Source organism: Symphalangus syndactylus, chromosome 15 (genome assembly GCF_028878055.3).
Source record: "Symphalangus syndactylus isolate Jambi chromosome 15, NHGRI_mSymSyn1-v2.1_pri, whole genome shotgun sequence".
Classification (NCBI taxonomy): domain Eukaryota; kingdom Metazoa; phylum Chordata; class Mammalia; order Primates; family Hylobatidae; genus Symphalangus; species Symphalangus syndactylus.
This window is the reverse complement of record NC_072437.2, coordinates 86,228,912-86,252,276: the sequence shown is the minus strand read 5'-3', so window position 1 is coordinate 86,252,276 and position 23,365 is coordinate 86,228,912. Positions and strand designations below refer to the sequence as shown.

The 23,365-nt window shown below is 38.4% G+C and overlaps 2 protein-coding genes across 10 annotated transcripts in view; both read left to right on the top strand.

The window, feature by feature from the left end:
* Nucleotides 1-23,365, top strand: part of RCBTB2 (RCC1 and BTB domain containing protein 2) — a 56,363-nt gene that overhangs the window by 16,701 nt on the left and 16,297 nt on the right. For 2 of the 9 annotated variants that reach the window (XM_055244938.2, XM_063619151.1), the window contains exons 2-10: nt 3,293-3,391; nt 5,655-5,750; nt 6,092-6,156; nt 12,799-12,954; nt 13,182-13,332; nt 15,642-15,808; nt 16,363-16,521; nt 16,657-16,764; nt 17,783-17,925. In XM_055244938.2, coding sequence (XP_055100913.1) covers nt 6,115-6,156; nt 12,799-12,954; nt 13,182-13,332; nt 15,642-15,808; nt 16,363-16,521; nt 16,657-16,764; nt 17,783-17,925 — 926 coding nt within the window. In that variant the 5' untranslated portion in view covers nt 3,293-3,391; nt 5,655-5,750; nt 6,092-6,114. The other 7 variants (XM_055244942.2, XM_055244943.2, XM_063619148.1 and 4 more) reach the window with 6 other exon arrangements.
* LOC129464063 (uncharacterized) lies at nt 17,934-22,966 on the top strand. The gene has a single exon (XM_055244945.2). The coding sequence runs from the start codon at nt 21,842-21,844 to the stop codon at nt 22,463-22,465; it is 624 nt and encodes a 207-aa protein (XP_055100920.2). The 5' UTR covers nt 17,934-21,841; the 3' UTR covers nt 22,466-22,966.

The following is a 23,365-nucleotide window of genomic DNA, read 5'->3' as shown; positions in this document are numbered from 1 at the left end:
TCAACATAGAGTATATAGAAATAAGGAGTTATCTGCCCCAAACAGGGATACTTTAAAAATAAATTAGTGAACCGTACAATTAGGAAAACAGCTGAAATAGGAAATGTCATGTGACAGATTACCTTAGTTGATATATATTTGGCTTTGAAACATTACTTTTGTACAGACTTGAAATACTGGCCACCGAGTGTCCCATTTGGAACCTTTAAAGACAGAGATCAGTGGCAGGAACTTCTGCTTGGAGAGGGTACTTATCATTCCGTTTTCTATTTATACTGCAAGGCAAACATTAGTACAATAAGATTCTGTAAAAGCAGTTTTAGGTTACATTTTAATAAAATGAGGAAATACATAAGAGTCTGTTTTGCAAAGAACAAAGCACTTTTTAATATAAATAACTATATATCATACATATATATCATATATATCATATATATCATATGTATATGATATATATGTATGATATATATGTATGATATATATATGTATGATATATATATATATATGTATGATATATATATGAGCCAAGTCATATATCTGAAAACAAACACATAAGGGAAAAACTAATAAAGTAACACATAGTAAGATAGTAAGATAATCTTACTGTCACCCAATAGTAAGATGATATGAGATGATCTTATGCTGTAACACCGTCACTATGAAGAAAATCTTCCCAATACTGTTGCCAGCTTCTGCCCTGGCTCTACAAAAAACATTGCACTCCTATGCAGAAGAGGGGGACATTTGTAAGCAGATTTAGACCATAGTATTTCTAAAATGGCACATTTTTGCCATTTTAATACACTGATATTAAACATTTTTTTTAACTATTTTGGATTTTTCTTACAGGTACAATAGTATAAATACTACTCATTGGATATGTTATTTAATCCTCCTATTTTAAAAAATCTATTTATTATTATTATTTTTTGAGATGGAGTCTCACTCTGTCACCCAGGCTGGAGTGCAGTGGTGTGATCTTGGATCACTGTAACCTCTGCCTCCCAGGTTCAAGTGATTCTCCTGCCTCAGCCTCCCAGCTAGCTGGGACTACAGGAACACACCCTTATGCCTGGCTAATTTTTGTATTTTTAGTAGAGATGGGGTTTCACCATGCTGGCCAGGCTGGTCTCCAGTCTTCTGACCTCAATTAATCCTCCCATCTCTGCCTCCCAAAGTGTTGGGATTACAGGCGTGAGCCACTGCGCCCAGGCTATTTTTATTTTTTTAGAGACAGAGTCTTGCTCTGTTGCTTAGGCTAATGTGCAGTGGTGTGATCATAGCTCATTTAGAAAAAGTATTTATTTATTTTTTATTTTTTGAGATAAGATCTTTGTCACCCGGGCTGAGTGCAGTGGTGCGATCATGGTTCACCGCAGCCTCGACATCCTGGGTTCAAGTGATCCACCTATCTTAGCCTCCTGAGTAGCTGGGACTACAGGTGTGTACTACCACATGTAGCTAATTTTTAAGTTTTCTGTAGAGACGGCATCTTCCTATGTTGCCCAGGCTAGTCTCAAACTTTTGGGGGTCTCAAGCGATCCTCAAAGTGCTGGGATTACAGGTGTGAGCCACCATGCCTGGTCTTCCTAGGGTATTGATTCAATTTTATTTTATAGATGTCTAAAGAAATTATAGTTTATGAGTTTTCATTACCAAACGTTTATTGAATTTCCATGTCCTTGGTAAAGGCAAAATTAGAATGACAGAATTCTCATTTTAAGAGTTTATTTTCTTTAACATTGGGTAACCTTAATCTCTCCATCCTGAGATGATTAATTTAAGCTTAAAATATTGAAAACCATGTTGCCAGATGGAAAAGCCATAGCATATCAATTCATTGACAAGAGTTACATGGGACCTTTTATCTCTGGTGTTCCCTCCACCAAAACTTCCCCGTGAAAAAATTCCCTTCAAAGTCTAGCCATGCATGTGTTGGTATCCATAACACATTAAAATAGTACTATCTTCTGCATATTTTAAAATGTTATCAAATAGTATACCATATGTATCATTTTGTGACTTAGTGATTTTGGTGAACATTGTAGATATACCTGTTTTGATTCTAGATAATTTATTTTAGTAGCTATATAGTATGCATATGCCACAGTTTATTGGTTTTGTTGATCAATTCGTTTGTTCTTTCTTGCTTTTTGCTATTGGGAATATTTGTGTGTATGCTCTAGAGTTTATCTAGGGCAGTGTTGCTAAAGTTGCAGGACTTGTTAGTGATCTGGAAATTAGTGGGCTGAGATCAGCATTTTCTTTTAAAATGAAATTGAACAGGATAAAATAGGATAGAGTAGGGTAGAATAAAATAGCATAAAGTAGAAAAATGGAAAAGATATCAAGCATCTCATGTAGGAGGAGTAAGAATTATTTTGTGAAATTTTTGTTTCAGTTATATATACATATCAAAAAAAGATGGAAAGACTGCTATGGTCTAAATATTGTTGAATTGTTCTGTAAAGTCACTGTACCAATTTACATTCCTTCTAGCAGTATATATGAGTGTGCCTTCTCATCCACATCCTCGCCAGCACTTGGCATTGTCCCCCTTTAACTTTTGATGATCTGATAGAAGAGATCTCTTATTGTGGTTGCATTTCTATGATAAATAACATGGTGAACTTGAGTATCTTTTAATACATTTATTAATTTATTCTTCTGTGAATTGCATGAATCCTTTGCTCACTTTTGAATTGTGTTGTTTGTTTTATTTTTACTGATTTGCAGGCATTCTTTATATATTTTGTGTATGGATCCTTTCCAAGCTGTCCATTACGTATGTTACAAATATCTTCTCCCATTCTGTGGCATATTTTTCCCTTTGTTCAAGTTTACTGCTCTTTTCTTTGTGTTTTATGCTTTCCTGTCTTATGTATGAAATCTTTAACTGCTCTGGGGTCATAAATATATTTCTATACTTCTAAAAGTTTGAAAGTTTTGATTTTTTTTACATTTCCACATGGATTCTCTTTTATTTTCCATATGGAAATACTATAGATTAAATTCTCCTTAGTGTGCATTTTTTCATGTGTTTCAGTGTCCAAATTGTTGAAACTCTCTCCTGAAGCTTATAAAGTATGATATTCTAAAGTTACATTTTACAACTTTAGTATTTTTATAATAGAGCATCTCTGCTGCTGACTTTTTAATAGTAGATAGCACAGATACAATTTTAAACTGTATTTTTCTCAGATAAAGAATGGATTGTTAAATTTGCAAGATAGTGTATTCTTTTCCTTCTGTTTTTCTCTAATAGAATTTATTTGTGTATTTATATTTCCAGTCACATTAACTTTGCTCTAGAAGACAACTTTACAAGGATCTAAAAGGAACAGGATTAAAGATGACTGAATACTGGGTTCCAGAAATTTAAAACAATCAGGTACAAAAGTTTTTGGAGGGAATGCTCCCAGCCAGTCAGTATAAAATAAAACTGTTGAGAATGTACACAAGAAAAACTTAAAGTATCTAGCCCTGAAATACAGTGGAGGGTCCCAAAACAAGGGCTTTGGAATAGTCCTGGTTCAAATAGTTACTGGCTCTGACACTGATTGGTTGGTGACTATTGGTCACGTTACTGAAATGTGTGAATAAAATGGAGGCAATGATTAACCTGTTTCATTTGGATATTATAAAGATTAAATGAGATAAGGTGAGGCACTTAGTGCCTGGCACAGAATAACTTTATTTTTACTGTTGTTATTGCTGTTGTTATTTAGAATACATTTTATCACATCATGGATATGGCTTTCTGTATGTATATTGTGAATTGTTATTTTAAGTATATATATCAACATATCATTAATAGCCTGGTGAAATCACATGGATAACAGGGTAAGGTAATCTTCACATGTATTGCACAAACTATACATGCAAATTGGGGATGATAGTTTTCTTTATTATGTATGCATCACATTGAAATAATGTAAAAAAAAAAAGCCAACCATCTCCCACAATGCTAAAAAATTCAAAACACTTTTTAATAGTATTATCCAATAGTAATTAATCTTGATTTATTTTTAAATCTTGAAGGACTTTCTGATTGACAAACATGAAATTATGTTAATCTTATATTTCATTCAGTTTGAATCCTGCACATCATTTCTTTGAATGTGGTAATTTCTATGACATACATACAATTATGTCTTAGCCTGATGTCAGATAAACAGAATGGTCTGTTTTCCCACCATTCTAATTTTAAAGAGTTTAATTATACTTGAAATTGATAAAAGACACTGAAAAGAGGTTATTTCCTACTCAAAAGCCCAGAATCACTTTTTCATGATTTTAGCACATTAGCAAGATTTCCCTTCTGCTAGAAACGAAAGGGGCCTAGGGTAGTGCAGTGAGGGGCAGTCATATCTCTACTTGGTCCCTTCTCCTTTTTTCTCTTCTCTCCCTCTTTCTTCTCCTCTCCTTTTATTTTTTATTCTAGTAAACTTGGGGCAAATATGGAAAAAGTGTTTCCTGGTAGGATGAGGCAGAAAGAGAGGGAACTTTGGTTACAGGCCAGTTCCAATATACAAAAAACTGGGTTCTAAGGATGCTTTGTATGAATACGTTGCGTTTTACTCTGAGCCATGGCTGTGGGTTATAGCAATGAAAGAATCATCGTCTGCCCTTTTGAAGAGCTTACCAATTAATAGAGAAGGTACATCATACAAGAATAACTGTCATATGAGGCAGAATTTGAAAAATGCCATCAATGTAGTTAAAAACAAAACAAAAAGTGCTGTGGAAATACAGAGAAGAGGTCCCAGCCCATTTGGGTAATTAGGATCCACATTGATGTAAATCTCAGTGGCAGTCATGCTGGGTCTTAGAGAAAATTAGGATTTTAACAGATCTGCTAAGATGCCATAGATAATATGTAGTAAGTATTAAGTAAAATGACAGAATATCTTTCCATATTGTCAGTCAGATCGATTTATAAATTTTTAAGTGAGAAACTTCTAAGTGATCTTCTTAAAAGCAAGCATATCTTTATTTGTTTCCAAATGTTAGAAAGTACTTTGCTATTAATTTTCATAATTTTAAGTTATAATAATTCTGAATAAATTATGATTTTTCGTATTCTGAGAGATCTTTTTATAGCTGAGGAAAAAAATTACTAATATCCTCAAGGGCATAGAAGACATTGATAAGGAACACTGTTTAGACTTGGCCGTATTTTGATTATTGTTTTTATCTGTCTATTATGAGGCTGTCACTCTACTGTAGAAAATATCAGATAAAATGTTCTGATGTTAGTACCTGAAATAATAGATTGTACTTAAGTAAATAGACCCTACCTAGTCAATTAGAAAAAGCAACATCATTAAATACAGCCTTATTAAATTACTTTTTGGAGGAGAGAGAATATTTTATTTTTATTTATTTTTAAATATGAAATAGTTAACTACATAATGATTAAACCGCAGTCCAGACATATTGCATAGCTTCTGCTAGAGCTGCTCCTGCTGTTACTTCTACCTGGTAGAAAGTAGGTGATGTGGGCATGGTTATTAAGGCAAGAACATTCACTGCATTGCTGCATATTTGATGGCTGTTGTTGCAGATTTTTCATTAAGTCCAGAATAACAAAGCCACATTCATTCACTCATTTTTTTCATCATTTTCATTCATTTCTCCTTTTCTTTTTCCAGCTTAGCAAATCATATATTCTTCTGTGGAGCTGAGAATTGATGTCTGCTCTTCCCAGTGATCTGGAACTTTCCAATCCCAGAGAAAAGTTGACAAAGGTCTAAAATTTATTTTTGCTTATCACAGGAAGTCAACTCTGAAATGAAAATTTTCTACCCATTTCCTTTATAGAGTTAAGGACCCATGTATATTTTGAGACTACTCAGACCTCAGCAGGAAGATTCCCGTAAGAGGCCATCCAGTAGTTCCAGAACAGTTAAAACATATTTGGAGTTTTATAGCTGTTAATTCCCATGCCTAAAGCTTAATTCCTTTATCTTCCTTTCACAACATTTGAGCTTAGCTTATTTTCTCTGCTAATTAGAAGTAAAGTAATTTTAACCTGCCTGGTTCCATCGAACATAAGGGATCCTGATTTTACCACATACTTTTTCCTCAGGGACTGCCCAGGACTGAGTCCATATGGAAGAAGAACTTCCTCTTTTCTCTGGAGACAGTGGCAAGGTTAGAAAAAAATCATGCCCTTGGAGCATGTGTGTTCTGTTGCATGAAACATACTTCATGAAGCACCTATTGGTCACCGGTAGGAAAATCAATGAGATACTATCTATCTTTGAGGGGCTCACAGTGTAATCACTGAGATGCCAACAGATAATCGTTGTGGGTATGGAGAATGCTGAAGGGGCCAGCAGGGAACTGATATACCTCAGGTGCAGAGAAAAGGCTCCCAGAGATGGTGACAGTGACGGATGAGGCTCAAAGGCCATCCTCTACTTTCGGACAGTGCTGGCCTGAAAGAGGCTATGAGTTGATCAATGTTTATCCCATTCCCAGAGATTTTTAAAATTATAAACTGTCTGATCTTAGATGATATGTTCTCAATTCATCATAGACATTCTTTAATTTCTTTCTTCATCACATCTGAACATGAGAGTCAACCAACTTAAGTCCACCCAGTGTCCAGTTGATGTTAAACCTCACATCTTCCTGCACGCATATTGATTTCCATCTTGTGTTATTTTGTTAAATTTGCATAATATCTGCTTATTGCTATTAACAGCTTAATATTAACTGTCACTATTATTTAGTAAAATCAGGTCAAAATTCAATAAAACTGTAAATAATTATGCAAAGCCAGCATCGTGTACAAAGATGGCAAAGCTTTTGAAACTAAACTGTAGCATTACCATGTGCAGACTTGTGTTCATTTGTGAGCCCTTGTAGGAAAGTCCAAAATTAGTTTACAAAAAGTAATGTATAGAACTCGAGAGTCTTACAAAAATGTTAACAGAAAAATCCCTAATTTTTCCTAGGACCAGGTTTCATAAAATAAAGAATAGATTCACAGAATCAGCAATGAAATTACTGTATTATTACTACATAGTGATTGAACATATACAAATATATATACAAAGTGTTATAATGAATGTTTATAATATAATGAATACTATATAGTGAATATATTTATAAGATATAATGAATATATATGAAGTGTTATAATGCTAGGAAGTACTCAAAAGGTGAGGTGTTGGCATTTTTTCTTAACTCTTTTTTGCTAGATATGCCTAACATGTAATTTTGATTCTCTTTAAATATACTGTATTTTAAATTGAATTGCAACAACTTGATAGTTGTCTGTAATTAAGTGAAGTATGGTTATACACTCGATTCTTCATATTGCTGGAGAAGCATAGTTATACAGGTATCACACACTCAAAGGAATAATAAGGTGCAATTTGGTCTCTAATTTTGTGGCAGATGTATTTCCTTAATTATGTTTTCCTTGAGCTAATGTTAAAATTTCACTACTTGACATTTCTCAAACAGACGCCAGGTCTTGAAGGAAGGGGAGGTGGACTAGATGTGAGAAAAGTAGTAAAAGAAAGCCAGCCTGGGTTAATTATCACCTGCGGTAGTGTTATTTGCAGTAAGGAGGGTTACCTGTGCCAAGCCAGGGCTGAATTCTAGACACCATATTGCCATGCTCTCATTCCTTAGTAGTGCTTTTTTCCCCATACAGATTTTTCTTTTGACCATACTTGGCTCTTGCTCAGTCAGTTTCTTACTTGACAGTTGGGCACGGAGTTGATTGGGTCATTCTGCAGAGACAGCTGCTGTCATGCAGAATGGCTGCAGATAGATTGAGGCTCCTACGGGGGACTATTGTGTGAATCCTACATTGTTTCATGAGTGTGCTGGACAGAATGTATATTGCTTCTGTGAACAAAGATGCTGTAATTCCTTTCTAGACTGACACAGGTAGAGTATTCCTTATCCGAAATGCTTGGGACCAGAAGTGTTTGGATTTCAGAGTTTTTTTTTTTTTAATTTTGGAATATTCGCATTATACTTACCAGTTGAGTATCTTTAATCTGAAAACCTGAAATCTGAAATGCTCCAATGAACATTTCCTTTGAGCAGGACCTTTGAGCATCGTAATTGTTGCTCAAAAAGTTGGGTTTTGGATTCAGATTTTTGAATTAGGGAGGCTCAGCCTGTATTAAATATGTACTTAAAAAAATGCAAATACGGCCAGGCGCGGTGGCTCACGCTTGTAATCCCAGCGTTTTGGGAGGCCGAGGCGGGCAGATCACGAGGTCAGGAGATCGAGACCACAGTGAAACCTCGTCTCTGCTAAAAATACAAAAAATTAGCCGGGCGTGGTGGCGGGTGCCTGTAGTCCCAGCTACTCGGAGAGGCTGAGGCAGGAGAATGGCGTGAACCCGGGAGGCGGAGCTTGCAGTGAGCCGAGATTGTGCCACTGCACTCCAGCCTGGGCGATAGAGCGAGACTCCATCTCAAAAAAAGAAAAGCAAATACATGCATTTTATAAATTTAGTCATCAGTTCCCTATGTAATAGTTGCCCTAACAGACTTAAAAGTTGAGTCTTTGATGACTAACTTCCAACAGCCAGCCTTCTGCTAGAAATTAAAAGCAATGTATTCACATCTCTGTTGTACTTAGGTTATATCGTAATTGTTTTCTATTAAATTGTGACCTCCTTGAAGGGAATGATCATGTCTTATTTTTGTATCTTAGTCAATGATACTATCAGATCCCACATTCTCTTGACTTGTAGCATCATTTCATAAAACTTACAGACTGGAGGTTTCATTAAAGAAAACACACACATTGGAATCCCAGTAGCCAGTATAGTTACGGGCTGGGTACCATAGGTTTTTATACAGGTGGGCCAGGAAGAAAGCCTAGAACTAATCATTTGTAGACAGGTGTGTAAGAGCTGGCTGGAATTTACAGCCTAATTCTAGACATCCAGAAAACCACTTGATTTTATAGCAGAGCAGGACGAAATATAAAACTCTGCTTGCAAGGGAAAAATGAAAGAGCAGTCAGTCATTGTATCTTTCCATGTGTGCTGTTTGTGGAAGACAACCCACAGTAGGTATTATTGCCTGTTCCTTAAGGAGTCTGAGAATAGACAAAGCCCTGCAAATGCAAGCAAACACTAGGTCTACCAACAGTATCACAGTTTATGTAAACTTTTTACTCAACAATCAGATGATATGTGGAAAGAACTCTGGGCTTTAATCTGGCTCATCCACTGAGAAGCTAGTGATCTTGAAAGATTACTTAGTCTCCCTGTGCCCCAGTTTCCCCATAGGTAACATGAGGATAATAATATCTATGTCCTACAATTGTTGTGAAGATCAGAAATAAGATATAGACATTATTAGATTATTCACATCTACATTAAATACTTGTTCCACTTCCTAAACCTTGTTCTTTTGGAAATTTACAGACTTAAAATAGGAAAAAAATTAAAAATGAAGACCTCATAGAAAATAAGATTTCTTCACGATATTGGGTGGTGGCGTAATTTAAAGTAGAAGCTTAACTAAAAACTAACGTAACAAAATTCCATCCTTGGCTCTATTGTGGCCTTGGGCAAGTTGCTCTTTTTTCAGTAAACTAAGTGTCACAGAGAAGAAATACAAATTTTAAATAAAGATTCTTGGATTCCTCGATTAATGTAACATCACCATAGAACACTGTGTTCCTAAAATTATATATATAATAAAATTGGGGACATAGTTTTACACTTGCATATAACTGGAACTTCTTACATATGTGAGTTTTTTTTTTGAATTCCAAATTCCAAATCAAGGTTGTCCTGTAGGAAATGCCTGTGGATTTTCCTACCTCTAATATATATATCATATATGAGATATATATATCATATATGAGATATATATCTCATATGTAACATATATCTCATATATGACATATATGCTCATATATGATATATATGAGATATATATCTCATATATATCACATGTATCATATATATGTATATATCCCATATATATCATATATATCTCATATATATCATATATGATATATATATCATATATATCTCTCATATATATCATATATGATATATATATCTCTCATATATATCATATATATATATATTTTTTGCAAAGTACTCTGTAACTAAAGTAAATGCAAAAACAGTAAGCACTGTTTCAAAAGTGAATGGGAGAACCAACTGTTGGTGTTGCCCAAAAGATAACAGAAGGTGTCCTTCTAAGGGCAAGGTCTTATGATCCAAGTGGCACCTGAGGGAACATGACTAGATTTGGCATCAGGAGAGCTTAGCCCTGGTACAGGCTCTGCCATTAACTCACAGGGTGATGCTGATAGCAGGGACAAGCTGCTTGTCTTCTCTTTAGTTTCTTTGTGCTGCTGTAACAAATGACTACAATTCAAACAACAGAAATTTCTTTTCTCACAGTTCTGGAGGCTAGATGTCTGAATCAAGGCATCATCAGGGCGATGCTCCCTGGATATCTCTCAGGAAGAATCTTCTCAGCTTCTGGTGGTGGCCCCCAGCAATCCTTGCTGCTCCTTGAATTCCAGATGCATTACTGCAGTCCCTGTCTCTGTTATCACCTGGCCTTCTTCCCTGTGTGTCACTGTGTGCCCTCTTGTCTTCTTATAAAGACATTTGTCGGACGTACGGTCCACTCTAATCCAGTATGACTCCATCTTAACTCATTACATTTGCAAAGACCCTATTTCCAAACAAAGTCACCTTCTGAGGTTCTAGGTGGATCTGGACTTTGTGGGGAAGCCATTCAACCCACTGCAGCTCCTCTCTGGGGTTTCTTCGGGTTTCTCAGAAAATTATCTCTGGAGCTCTTTTTAGCTACAGCATTCAATAGTGCCATGAAGATTATTCAGAAAAGATAGAAACCTGAAAACAAAGCTTTATTTACAAGAAAAAAGCTGGTGGCTCTGCTTGTTTTTGCTTTAGGTCCAGTGGCCATTGGGACAGCTGCTCCATGCATCCTAGCTTCCCTTTACTGACTGCAGACTTTACTTTGGATACAAGTTAATACTGTTGGCCGTGATCAGAAGGAAACTTAAAAGTTTGAGGACTTGGTAACAAAGTTGTGTTTGATGATATGGCTCAGGTGAAGTAGAAATGGAGAGCTCTGGAGCCGAGAGCAGGGATTTGGGGCTCAGTTTTCGGAATGACTTCCATGTGAAGGAGTTACAAAGGATGGGATGGAAAGGAGGCCTGTGAATCTGGAAGTGAGTCACAGCCATTCATTTACTTGTTCATTTCACCAACACAAAGGTAGGTATTGCATTGTTAGCTCCTTTCAAGGGATGGATGACATGGTGGTGAAAGACTCAGTCTCGGTCCTCCTGAAGTGTACTCAGGAGTCTGTGAAGGTGGCCTCAGAGAAATTCATGGTAATGAGGACAGGGGAGGCTCACTAAGTTAATAGTTTGGACTTGAGAAGAGCAGAGTTGCTGACTTGCACTCTCCTAAGGTGGAAGGGACAAGTAGGTGTTCAGATCTGTAGAAGGTAAGTGGATAGTCCAGTCAGTTATACACCAGACCGCATTCCCAGTAAGGTTGATTTAATCACTGATGGGCAAGAGAGGCCTTAGAAAATCTTTATTGCTTTAAATAATGTGTAAGTTTGTTGGTGTTGTGGGAAATAGCAGACATGCCATTTGATAGACATATTGGCTGTTTATGTATCTTATTATAACCTTCAAAATGTTGGCAAGTTGAAAAGTATATCAATAAAAATGCCTCCAAAGTAGTAAATAGGTAAAACTCTTTCAAACAAATTTATAACTTGCTCTTATAGGAGTGTGGGTGCTCGTGATCTTAATGTGTATGCTGTTAGGGGGTTAATTGTGACCCTGCAATATTTATGTGTTGAAGTCCTAACAGCCAGTACCTCACAGTACAACTTATTTGGAAATGGGGTCAATGCAGATGTAGTTAGTTAAGATGAGGTCATTAGGGTGGACCTTAATCCAGTATAATTGGTGTCCTTATAAAAAGGGGAAATTTAGATGCTGAGATATGCAGGGCATGGGGGGAGATGATGTGAACAGACATAGGGAGAAGACAACCATCCACAAGCTGAGAAGCACAGCCTGGAAGAGATCCTTCCCTCACAGCCCTCAGAAGGAGCTAGCTACCTGATACCTTGAGTTTGGATTTCCAATTTCCAGAACCATAAGACGGTAAATTTCTGTTGGTTAAGCCACCTCGCTTATCACTACTTTGTTACGGCTGCCTTAACAAACAAGTACATGTGTTTTCTGGGTGTTTCTTCCTGCCAACCCCCAAACTTGCTTGAGGGATGAGGAAACCCACCAGTTCCTCAAACTGAAGGCCAGGTAAAGCTTGCCCATCAACTGAAACTTCGGACCATTTCCTTGGTGTCACTTTCAGCATTGTTCTTTACCAAGCATTGTTCTTGACTTAGGCAGCAGATGACATGGCATCTCTCTCTCTCTCTCTCTTGCTTTTACAACCAGCCTAGTTTCCACAGCTACTTTTAAGACATAGCCAATATTTAAAGTATCTGCTGAACATTCAGTTCCCAGAAGCCCACCCTTGGATGACTGCTGTGTCCTTGAGGACAATGAGTAGGGGAGACCTGGTTCCATCCGGGCCTCCGCTGCTCGATGGCTGTGAGCCACCCAGAAGCAGCTGGCAGAGGCAGTCCCTGCAGCTGCGAGAGGCCTCTCAAAAATACATGCAGTGTGTTCCTCCCAAAACCAGTGTTCGCCCTCTTCTGCAGAACTGAAGGGGCAGAGAAAATTCACTTTTTAATTTGTCGTTTCAACATATATTTTTTCCTTTTCAGCCAGTACAGGCTACTCTGTCATCTTTGAAGATGTTAGATGTGGGAAAGTGGCCAATTTTTTCCCTTTGTTCTGAGGAAGAACTACAGTTAATTCGTCAGGCTTGTGTCTTTGGCAGTGCTGGCAATGAAGTTTTATACACTACAGTAAATGATGAGGTAATTTTGAAGAAAATAAATCAGCTACTCACATTTTTAGAAATGGATTTGCCAAATTGAAGATCTTGGGGGAACTAAGGAATAAAAGGTTAAAAAAAAGCATGGAAATTAGGTTTTATTTATTATATAAAGAAGCAGTTTGCTTAAGGAAGAGATTCCTATTTGGATGTAATTTATAGATTTGTTAGAAATAGAGCTGCTTGAACTAACAGTGGTTTTTCCCTTAGATTTTTGTGCTTGGCACAAACTGCTGTGGCTGTTTGGGGTTAGGTGACGTCCAGAGCACCATTGAACCTCGGAGACTGGATTCTTTAAATGGCAAAAAAATAGCCTGCCTCAGCTATGGGAGTGGTCCACATATTGTCCTTGCAACAACAGGTAACCTAGGAACCCCATGTAGAATTTCAGCTTTATTTGCAGCTGCCCTTGAGAACATTGTTTAACTGGTTGAGAGTTGCTAGCTCTTCCTGTGAAATTGACTATGTTTTGGATACCATAAAACATGAATGTATCTGAATGCCAGCATAAGGTGATGTGGCAGATGGAATCCAGGAATCACTGGCATTTTAGATGTATGAATGACAATGCTATAAGCCCAGTAAACACTGCCGAACTGATTGTGGACTTTGGCAAGTCTGTCTGAACTTTGGATTCTTGATCTATGAATTGAAAGACTAAACCTTGTGTCTAACATCCCCCCGCCAACTCTTAGCATTCTGTGATTCTTACACTAAAGAGTGACCGATGGCTGTAGTTGGCATTAGTAGTGGGGATTAGCCACTTCATAAGGGATTGACTAGAAAAATTCCTTGCACTGAGTGAAGCAAGGAGGAAAAAAGGAAGAAAATAAAGAAAACTTCTCCCCAAAAGGTTGTAGCCATGGATTTGTAGTTTAATTCACATGAAGACTGAACGGTCTAAGAAATCTCAACCCTTGAATTTATTCAAGGTACTGGATGGCAAGTGCCTTAAGGGCATGATAGAAGTTAATGCAGATCCTTTCTAGGGGAAGGCACCTTTATCCTAGGCCTGAGAGAATTAACCAAAATAATTGTTCAGTGGCAATAGGCAGCACATAGTCAGAGATAACCAGATATGCAGTAGTCTTCCGTTATCCTTGGTTTTACTTTCTCAGGTTTCAGTTACCTGCAGTTGACTGTGGTCTGCAAGTATAAATGTAAAATTTCCAGGAAAAACAATTCGTAAGTTTTAAATTGTGTGCCATTCTGAGTAGGGTGATACTTCACCGTCTTGCTCCATCCCACCTGGGACATGAATCATCCCTTTGTCCAGCATCTCTGCCGTAGACACTCCCACCGGTTAGTTACTTAGTAGCTGTCTCAGTTATTAGATTGACTGTCTTGGTTTCATAGTGCTTGTGTTCAAGTCACCCTTATTTTACTTAATAATGGCCCCAAAGTGCAAGAGTAGTGATGCTTGCAATTTGGATATGCCAAAGAGAAACCATACAGTTCTTGCTTTAAATGAAAAATGGAGAGTTTCCATGCTGAGGTTGTTAAGATTTATGGTAAGAACAAATCTTCTATCTGTGACATTGTGAACAGTACATTTTGTAATTGTTCTATTTTATTATTAGTTATTGTTGTCAATCTCTTACTATGCCTAACTTACAAATTAAACTTTATCATAAGTATATACATATAGGGAAAAACAGTATATACAGGTTCAGTGTGAGAGTCTCAGAATGTATCTCCTGCAGATAAGGGGGGCTTGTGATGCAAGGAGACAAGGTACCATGAATGGGAACCAGAAGAAACAACAGACAGCAAGAACGGAATACTAAATATCAGGCATTAAAATTATCAGACACCAATTATAAGACAGCTGTATTTATTGTTTGAAGAAATTAAAATGAGCTTGAAGATAATCTGCAGAGATTATAGAAGATTTGAAAAGATCCAAATAAACAATATGATTATCAAAATGAAAATTCAGTGGACAAATTTTGTAGCAGTTTGAACACAGCAAATTAGTAAAATTAGTAAACTGGAAGATAAATGAGAAGTCATTATTCAGAATATAACACAAAGGGACAACATGCTGGAAAATACAGATGAAATGAGTACAAACTGTATGATTCCATTTATTTAAATTTCAAAAACAGGAAAAACTAAACATTTGTATGCAAGATGCATATGTGAGGGCCTTTTGGGGGGTGATTATAAGGTTATATTTTTTTACTTAAGTAGTAGTACATGGGTGTGTGCTTTATAATTTATAAAACTGTACATATATGTTTTATGAACTTTTCTGTATATTATCCTACCCAATAAATAATAACAAAGATTTTTAAAAATCAACTTGGTGATTATTTTAAAGACAAGGAAATTAAGACCCAGGGGAATTAAGTGGCCTTATAATCTTTTGACTTCATTCTAATGTTTTTGCTGTTACTCCCAGCAGCCTTTTCTCTGCTCTTTATTAAAAACTTATTTTCCAGTTATTATAACTGCATGCATTTAAATTTCACCTTGTTGCTTTGAGGTAGAATGCAGTTTATACTTTCCAAATAGATTCTTTTGTAGAATGACTTTGGTGGAATGGGGAAGTTGACTAGCTTTTTGCACCTGAATTTTTATATTTCATTTGTAGAAGCTGTGCTACATATATTTTCGTATAACGAAGTAGATGTTGTAAAAACTGGTTGTCTTTCTTTTTATTTTCAGAAGGAGAAGTCTTTACCTGGGGTCATAATGCTTATAGCCAGCTGGGCAATGGGACAACTAATCATGGTTTAGTGCCCTGTCATATCTCTACTAATTTGTCAAACAAACAAGTCATTGAAGTTGCCTGTGGGTCTTACCATTCTTTGGTGCTAACATCTGATGGAGAGGTGAGAATAGTCAGCATAAAGCTCATTGATTTTTTTCAATAAGATTATGTAGACTTCTATAGTAGTCCTGGAAATACAATCATTTGATTAAAATAACCACCTCCCTCAAATTCAGCCTTATTTTTGGTACCAATTCAGAGTCAGGGTGTTGATGTTGTGACATTTACCTGTACGTAGTAAGGTCTTCCATAATTGCAAAATTTAAAAGGAGGTATTGTTCCTTCTCTGTTGCTGTAGTAAAGAGGTTATTTGCAATAAGAAAAATCCCCAAATGCTGGAAAAGATGGCTGGGGCAAAGTAGATACTTTCGTGTTACATTTTATTTAATAGTAATTATTACTGTTTGTATAGATAACACCAATAACCTAATTTTATAAAATCATGTACATTGTGTAAAAATGAATTTTGTAAACACTTCTCTGCCTGTGTTATGAGGATTTATGAATGTGAAGCACTTTGAGAGGAAAGACTGGGTGCCACAAGTACATATCAGTGTCCAGTTGAGACACTTTATAAATTAATGTGTTTCATTTACTGATCTTTCCTTTAAACAGGTATTTGCCTGGGGTTATAATAACTCTGGGCAGGTAGGATCTGGATCAACAGTTAATCAGCCAATCCCTCGAAGAGTCACTGGCTGCCTACAGAATAAAGTAGTTGTGACCATAGCATGTGGGCAGATGTGCTGCATGGCAGTAGTAGACACAGGGGAGGTAAGGAAGTTATTTTACATCGTTTAAAAACCATGTTGCCACATCAGTCTCATGCCAGTATGGTATGTCCCACATAACAGACAACTTGCTGGCCATTTGTGTCTTGAGAGGATTGAGGGTCTCATTTTCTCTCAGGTCTATGTCTGGGGTTACAACGGAAACGGGCAGCTCGGACTTGGCAACAGTGGCAACCAGCCAACCCCTTGCAGAGTGGCAGCTTTGCAAGGCATCCGTGTCCAGCGGGTACGTCCACTGTCAGTTTGTGTGCGTGTATTTTTAAGTCTTCACTGGCAAAGATATCAATGTATTAAAAACATAGATTTGTTGGCAGGATGAAAAGTTTAGCTGCTTGGATGTCTTCATTAAAGTAAAGGTTAAATCTCTTTTTCCTTGAATTAAATTGCAGCTGTTCAGAAAATTTCTGTTCCAGGGCACTGTCACATACCTTTCGGAATATAAATTGTTACAAGCTTTCCTGAGGAAGCTTTGGCATAGTGTACAAGAGCCTTAAAAGCCTTTATACCCTTTGACCTGTTGTTCTACTCCTAGGGAATTTCCCTGAGGAACCAACAATTCCTGTAACTGTCTATAGAATTAGTTAAGAAGATACATATACATATAAAAAAAGGATAACTTTAATAAAAAACAATAGGTGTAACAGAATTTACCAATCAAATCATAAGTTAATGATTAGATAAATTATGCCAAGTATATATGCTGGAAATGATGTATTGTATACAAAGAATTTTTAATGATGTGGGAAACTGCTATGTGTAATGGTAAGTAAAATGAAGCAAGATACAGAACTGCTTATACAACATGGTCAGTAAAAAAATGCTATAGGTGCATATCTCTATGTCTATATAGAAATAGAAAAAAAATGCCTCTGATCTTCAGAGTACTTTTATATTTATATTTTTCTATATTTTTCAAATTGAACATGTTTTATAATCAAAAAAGAAAATAATTATTTAAAAAATATAAGTGTCTGTTTCTTACATTCCCCTCATACCCCTCGATTTCTGTGAGTATTAAAGCTCCAGTGAACTGGGGCAGGTGCTCACGCCAGGGGACTCATGGCAATCTTACTGCAGTTCTGGCCCACATGTTCTGGAAGGATGTTGGTTAACTTAATGCTTGCCTCTACTACGGGTAGGCTGCCTCTTCCTTTTTTTTTCATTTTTGATTCTTAACCTACTTTGTGGAAGCAGTGAAATAATTACTTCTATTTGCAGTCCTGAGTGGATTTTTTTCCTTCCAGGTCGCCTGTGGCTACGCACACACATTAGTATTAACAGATGAAGGCCAAGTGTATGCTTGGGGCGCCAATTCTTATGGGCAGTTGGGCACTGGCAATAAAAGCAACCAGTCCTATCCTACTCCTGTCACTGTGGAAAAGGACAGGTAACATGGGCATTTTCACAGTCCCCACACTGGTCTTTGGTGATTGTGATTAAACAGGACTTTGATATATAGAGAATGGTGGAGAATGTACTGCTAGTGTTAGAATATTATTTAACAAGAGTATTTATTCCTTTAGAAAAATTGGCTTTGGAATTGTTGGGGAGTTTGATTGTATGTTAAATATGCTATTTTCACTTACCCATGTTTCATCTATACCTCCAACAGCTATTCTAAGCAAACTGCAGTGACTAAACTTGCAACAGCTATCCTGTTACTCTTCTACCTTACAAATCACCCTTTTGCCCTCCTCCTTTTCCTGTTTTACATTCTTAAGGGGGTGTCAATAACATTCGAGGTGGCTCTTCCCTGGCTTAGGAAAAGGTACCTTGCATGGGGTATAAAGCTGGTCACTCAGCTACATAGAAATTTGGCAGTTGAAAAGGATAGGGTTATTTCATTACTTTAACTCCCAAGCTGTCACTACGAGGAAGAGTAAAATGGTTAGGAAATTAAGATTTACTTTTGTGCACTTGTTTGCAAGGTTGTGATATGTAATTAGCACATCCAGAATTAGTTTCCACGTTATTCTGATGTTTTTGAAAGCCTTTGGAATTTCTCAAACATGGTCAGATCGCTGCCTTTTCACTTTTCATTTCTTGACAGTAGTATAGAGCAAAAACGTTTCAGTATCTTTTCTTTTAAACCAGGGTTGCAGTCATTGTAGAAATGAATGCTGCTGTTTTTACTGCGTATATCTTTATTATATTTAATTTTAAAAGAAATATATAGACAAACACATTAGCTCGCATTTATATGCAGTTCTTTTCTAATTTTCTGTTGGAATACTTAACAATGAAAATGAAGAACCAAATTGTCATTTTTCAACTGCCTCAGTTTTCATTTGAGTATTGTGAACTTGGTTAACTTTAACCTATGTTTTAAAAGTTTTATTTAACCAATTTAACATAGGTTAATTTTATAGGTTAAATAAAACTTTTTTCTCCAAAAACCTTAAAATTTAAGACCCCTGGCCCCTTCAGAATTGGGAGGAGGGACAATAATGGAGGCAAGAGGTGGTGCAGGCAGATGCCTGCAGCTGTTCATTCATACATCTTGTAGCTTAGAGCTCCTCAGAAGAGAAGGGACAGTCCTGAGGCTTTGAATAACCACGAAAGTGCCTCAGTTGGTAGGGACACTTAACATTTAAACTGAAAAACAGAGTTAAAGGATCAAATAAAGATGGCATGGAAATAAAAACGATGGATTTGTATGGCCCATTTTTTTTTATTTTTATTTTTTGAGACACAGTCTCCGTGTCGTCCAGGTTGGAGTGCAGTGGTGCAATCACTGCTCACTATAGTCTTGACTTCCCAAGCTCAGGCGATCCTCCCACCTCAGCCTCTGGAGTAGCTGGGACTACAGGAGCGTGCCACCATACCTAGCTAATTTTTGTGTTTTTTGTAGGGCCAGGGTTTTGCCACGTTGCCCAGGCTGGTAGCTCCTGGGCTCAAGCGATCCTCTTAGCTCGGCCTCCCAAAGTGCTGGGATTACAGGTGTGAGCCACTGCGCCTGGCCTGGCCCATTACTTTTTATGGTGCTCCTACACTTACCCAGAACTTTAGCACATCCGTCCCTGGTCTCACAGAATCTGCCGTCATTGCCCACCAGTGACTTGCTGCATTGCACTGCTGGTCCCTGATCCAGAATGATCACCCAAGGCTTCTGGTTCAGGTTCTCACTGGGGCAGATGGATTGTGGGGCATCAAGGTGGGAGAAAGAAAAAGTAGCAGAGAAGCAGGTAATGGGAATGGAAGCTGTGTGAGTGCCAAGTTGCTTTACTGGACGTTGGGAGTTATCTATTGCATTTCTGTCTTCTTAAACTACAGTTATTTTTGAATTATAATTTGGCTATAAAAATCGTGGATGGGCCAGGCACTCATGCCTGTAATCCCAGCACTTTGGGAGGCCAAGACAGGCAGATCACCTGAGTCAGGAGTTTGAGACCAGCCTGGCTAACATGGTGAAACCCTGTCTCTACTAAAAATACAAACATTAGCTGGGCGTGGTGGTGCACACCTGTAATCCCAGTTACTCGGGAGGCTGAGGCACGAGAATCCCTTGACCCTGGGAAGTGGAGGTTGCAGTAAGATTGCTACACTGCACTCTAGCCTGGGCAGTAGAGTGAGACTCTGTCTCAAAAAAAAAAAAAATCATGGATGAATGTTTTAAACGAGATGTTCCTGATTTTCTCAGTTTTCTGTACTTGAATTTCAAGTGGTGGTTTCTGAACTTGCACAGTTTCAACCAGGCACTCAATCACAGGCGTATTCCGAGGGAGGGGTTTATAGGTCTGTGCTGGGACTTGTTCTGCACTTCTCCACCCTTTCCAGGGATGGGAAAGTCAAGTATATGTCATAACTTATCCCTCAGGAACCCCGGAGCCTTACTTCTGACTCTTCTGCGGCCCATTACAGGAAAGCCTGACTAATTAGGAACTGGACTGAACGTAGGGTGGGGTGGGTTTCAGTTCTTAGTTACCTGTTCACAGAAGTGGGAAGGAGAAATCTGTCTACATTGTTTTCTTTGCTGGAACAACCATCCAAAGGAAACCTTTTAAAATCTCTCCCAGAAAAAGATTTTATTTATGATGGAGAATACTGATATTTGTCAGCAATTTATGTTTACATAAAAATAAGTTTAATGATTAAAATGATTGTCTTCTCCTAATCCAGTCATTCCCAATATTTCTGAAGTTTCAGTACCTTGGGCACAGATTGACCAACATTTGTATCTTTGTTCTTAACGTTCCCTAACAGCATATTTTAAACTAAGCTGAGGTAAAGCTAACTTTTCCTTGAATTTCTGAGAATTCTTCGACTTCTGAGGTAGTTGGTATAATACTTGGGCTCTTACAAAACCAGCATTGGGAATCCCTGCTGTGGATCTGTCATCTTTGCTGTTTCTTCAATATTCTTCTCCCTCACAGATGACCTTTCACCCCTCCTCAAGGTTTTCTGGTTTCTATTCTTTCTCACTCTCTGCTTTTTCATTTCTAGTACTTCATAGCCAATAAGCTCAGCAGTTGTTGTTGATCATTCCCTTGAGGTGACACAAAACCTGTTTATTATCAACATGTAGTGATTTTTTTTTCCCATTAAGATTGGCTACAAAATAAAGTGTGAAATACGCCCGACATCCTGACAGTAAAGGTTAGCTCAGTTGATAGTGATCGTCTGTCGCATGTTTGACTAGAAAATTGGAACGTCGGTGTTTGCTGCTTGGTAGGAGTCCAGTGTAAAAACCAATGATGACCTTAGGCAATGGCAGGGTTCCTTAGCGGTTGCTTGGGTCACAAGCCTAGACCTGAAAGTACCCTCTAAACTTTCTCCACTCTCATTCCTGTAGCAGCTACTGCAGCCAACGAAATCTGCGCCCCACCCGACTTCCCATGTGGAGCCGGGTGTGCCAGGTATACGTCACAAGGCCATGCTCAGGGATGGGCAGCATCACGTGGCCTTCCCTGACCGACCCTTTGGCTCTGTCTGTCCCAGCCCTTCTCTAGAGAGTAGTGTCCCACTTCAGGTCACCAGCTGCTCTAGGGGCAGAGGCTACCCCCTTTCATGGACGCTAATAACAAATAACAAACATCTCAGAAGGGAACATAGGAACCGCATTATTTGGCTTTTCTGATGTTGGGCAGATCAGTGAAAGATGCTGTTGTGCTTCAGTCACTGACATTTTTCATAGAACATTACCCCAAAAGACACAGAAATGATTCCAAAAAATGTAGAAGTCCTTGCCTAGTAGGTCACTGCAAAGTGCTAAAATCTGAAGAAAGGAAGAGCAGTTCACAAATGCTTATCTCCACATTGTTCATTGGGCTACCCTAACCTCCCCTGCTCCCAGAGAATACCAGATGGCTTTACAATCGAGGTGGTTCAAACACAGATGGCCCTTTTTCCTTTTATTAATTGCTCAGCTATCTGTACACTGGCCCCCACACCCGCCACCTGACCAGCACGGCTTCTGCCTCCCTCAGCACTGCCAGGCAGGGGTTTTCTTACACTCATCCTCTGGGCCACCTTCCGCTCCTCTCCCTCCCTCTTCATTAACATCCAGGCCACCCTCATTACTCCTTGGCAACCTAGCTTGGGTTGGCCTCCCCAGCCAGCCTTCCAGACTGTTCTTTCTCTCCCTTGCAGCCTGTCTTGCACACCACTGTGGCCAGGTCAGTCTTTCCGAGAATAGCATTTCCTCACATCATGGCCCTGTTTACAAAGCTGTTTCCCATTTGCCTATCACATCAGATCACATCAGAACCCTTCGGCTCTGCATTGAAGCCGACGCCACTGTTCCTGGCAAGCCTCGTTGCCCTCCAATCCCGGCGCTGGCCTCCGTCCCTGTCAGGCCTCGTACGACGCTGCTGTCTGCCATCCTGCCGTCTCCAGCTCTGCCTGCATGTTGGTCCTGCATTTATCTCCACCTCACAGACTCTTACTCCACAGCTCTGGGCAGTCCAAAGCATACATGGCCCAGTTAATTCTCTTTTACTTGAAATATTCCCTGAGGAGCCCCCAGGTATTTTTCCTTACTCACCGGAGACTTGTAGTCAGGGCCACACTGATGTCATTTGGGAATTATTTGCAAAGTCACAGATCTGGACTTCTCTATCCAGCTAAATCATGAGTTCCTCAGCTAAATCACGGGCCCACAGTTCCTGCAGCAGCTGGTAAACACTTTTAGTCACGGAAGGAAGCGTTTTTCGGTTCTCAGCTCTGCCAAGGAACTTATTTCACGTACACAAAACCACAAACCTTGAGAGGATTGCTGCCTGTATCCTGTTCCCCCTCATCTTTTTTTTCTTTAAAAAGATGGTAAAGCTGATTATAAGAATTTAAGTAACATGGCCCTAGAACTACACTCTGACTCTGAGCCCCGTGTCCTGCCCACAGCACCAGGCCACGAAGACAGACCATGTCGCTATCCTTACATTTGCTTGTAACTTAGGAGGCTTGCCAGTAAAATCGATGGTAACAGTGGACGTACCTCTCTTTGCATAAGTTTATTCTATTTCCTTCTCCCATTTTCTTTATTTGTTGAAAAGAATGGTGCTGATTGAGAAGCCAAATATTATTAACCATTTTCCCCATCTGGCACAGTTCTTTTGCACAGCACTGGATTAGGCCAGGGGACTGGCCTAACTCTGCAAATACCAGGAAAGGACTCTTCTAGGGAAAGTCGTACGAATCTGAATTGATCACTAGAAATACATGGTCTCTACCTAAAAGATGCTTTGTCACTTAAAAGGCTGAGTAGTCGTCATAATGTAAAGAAACCTCTATTGTCATGCAACCATTTGCACCCAGACATTGTGCCTGGTTGGCACTTAACATTTTATCATTTGATTCTCACACTAGCCTTGCAATGTGATGAAACCAAG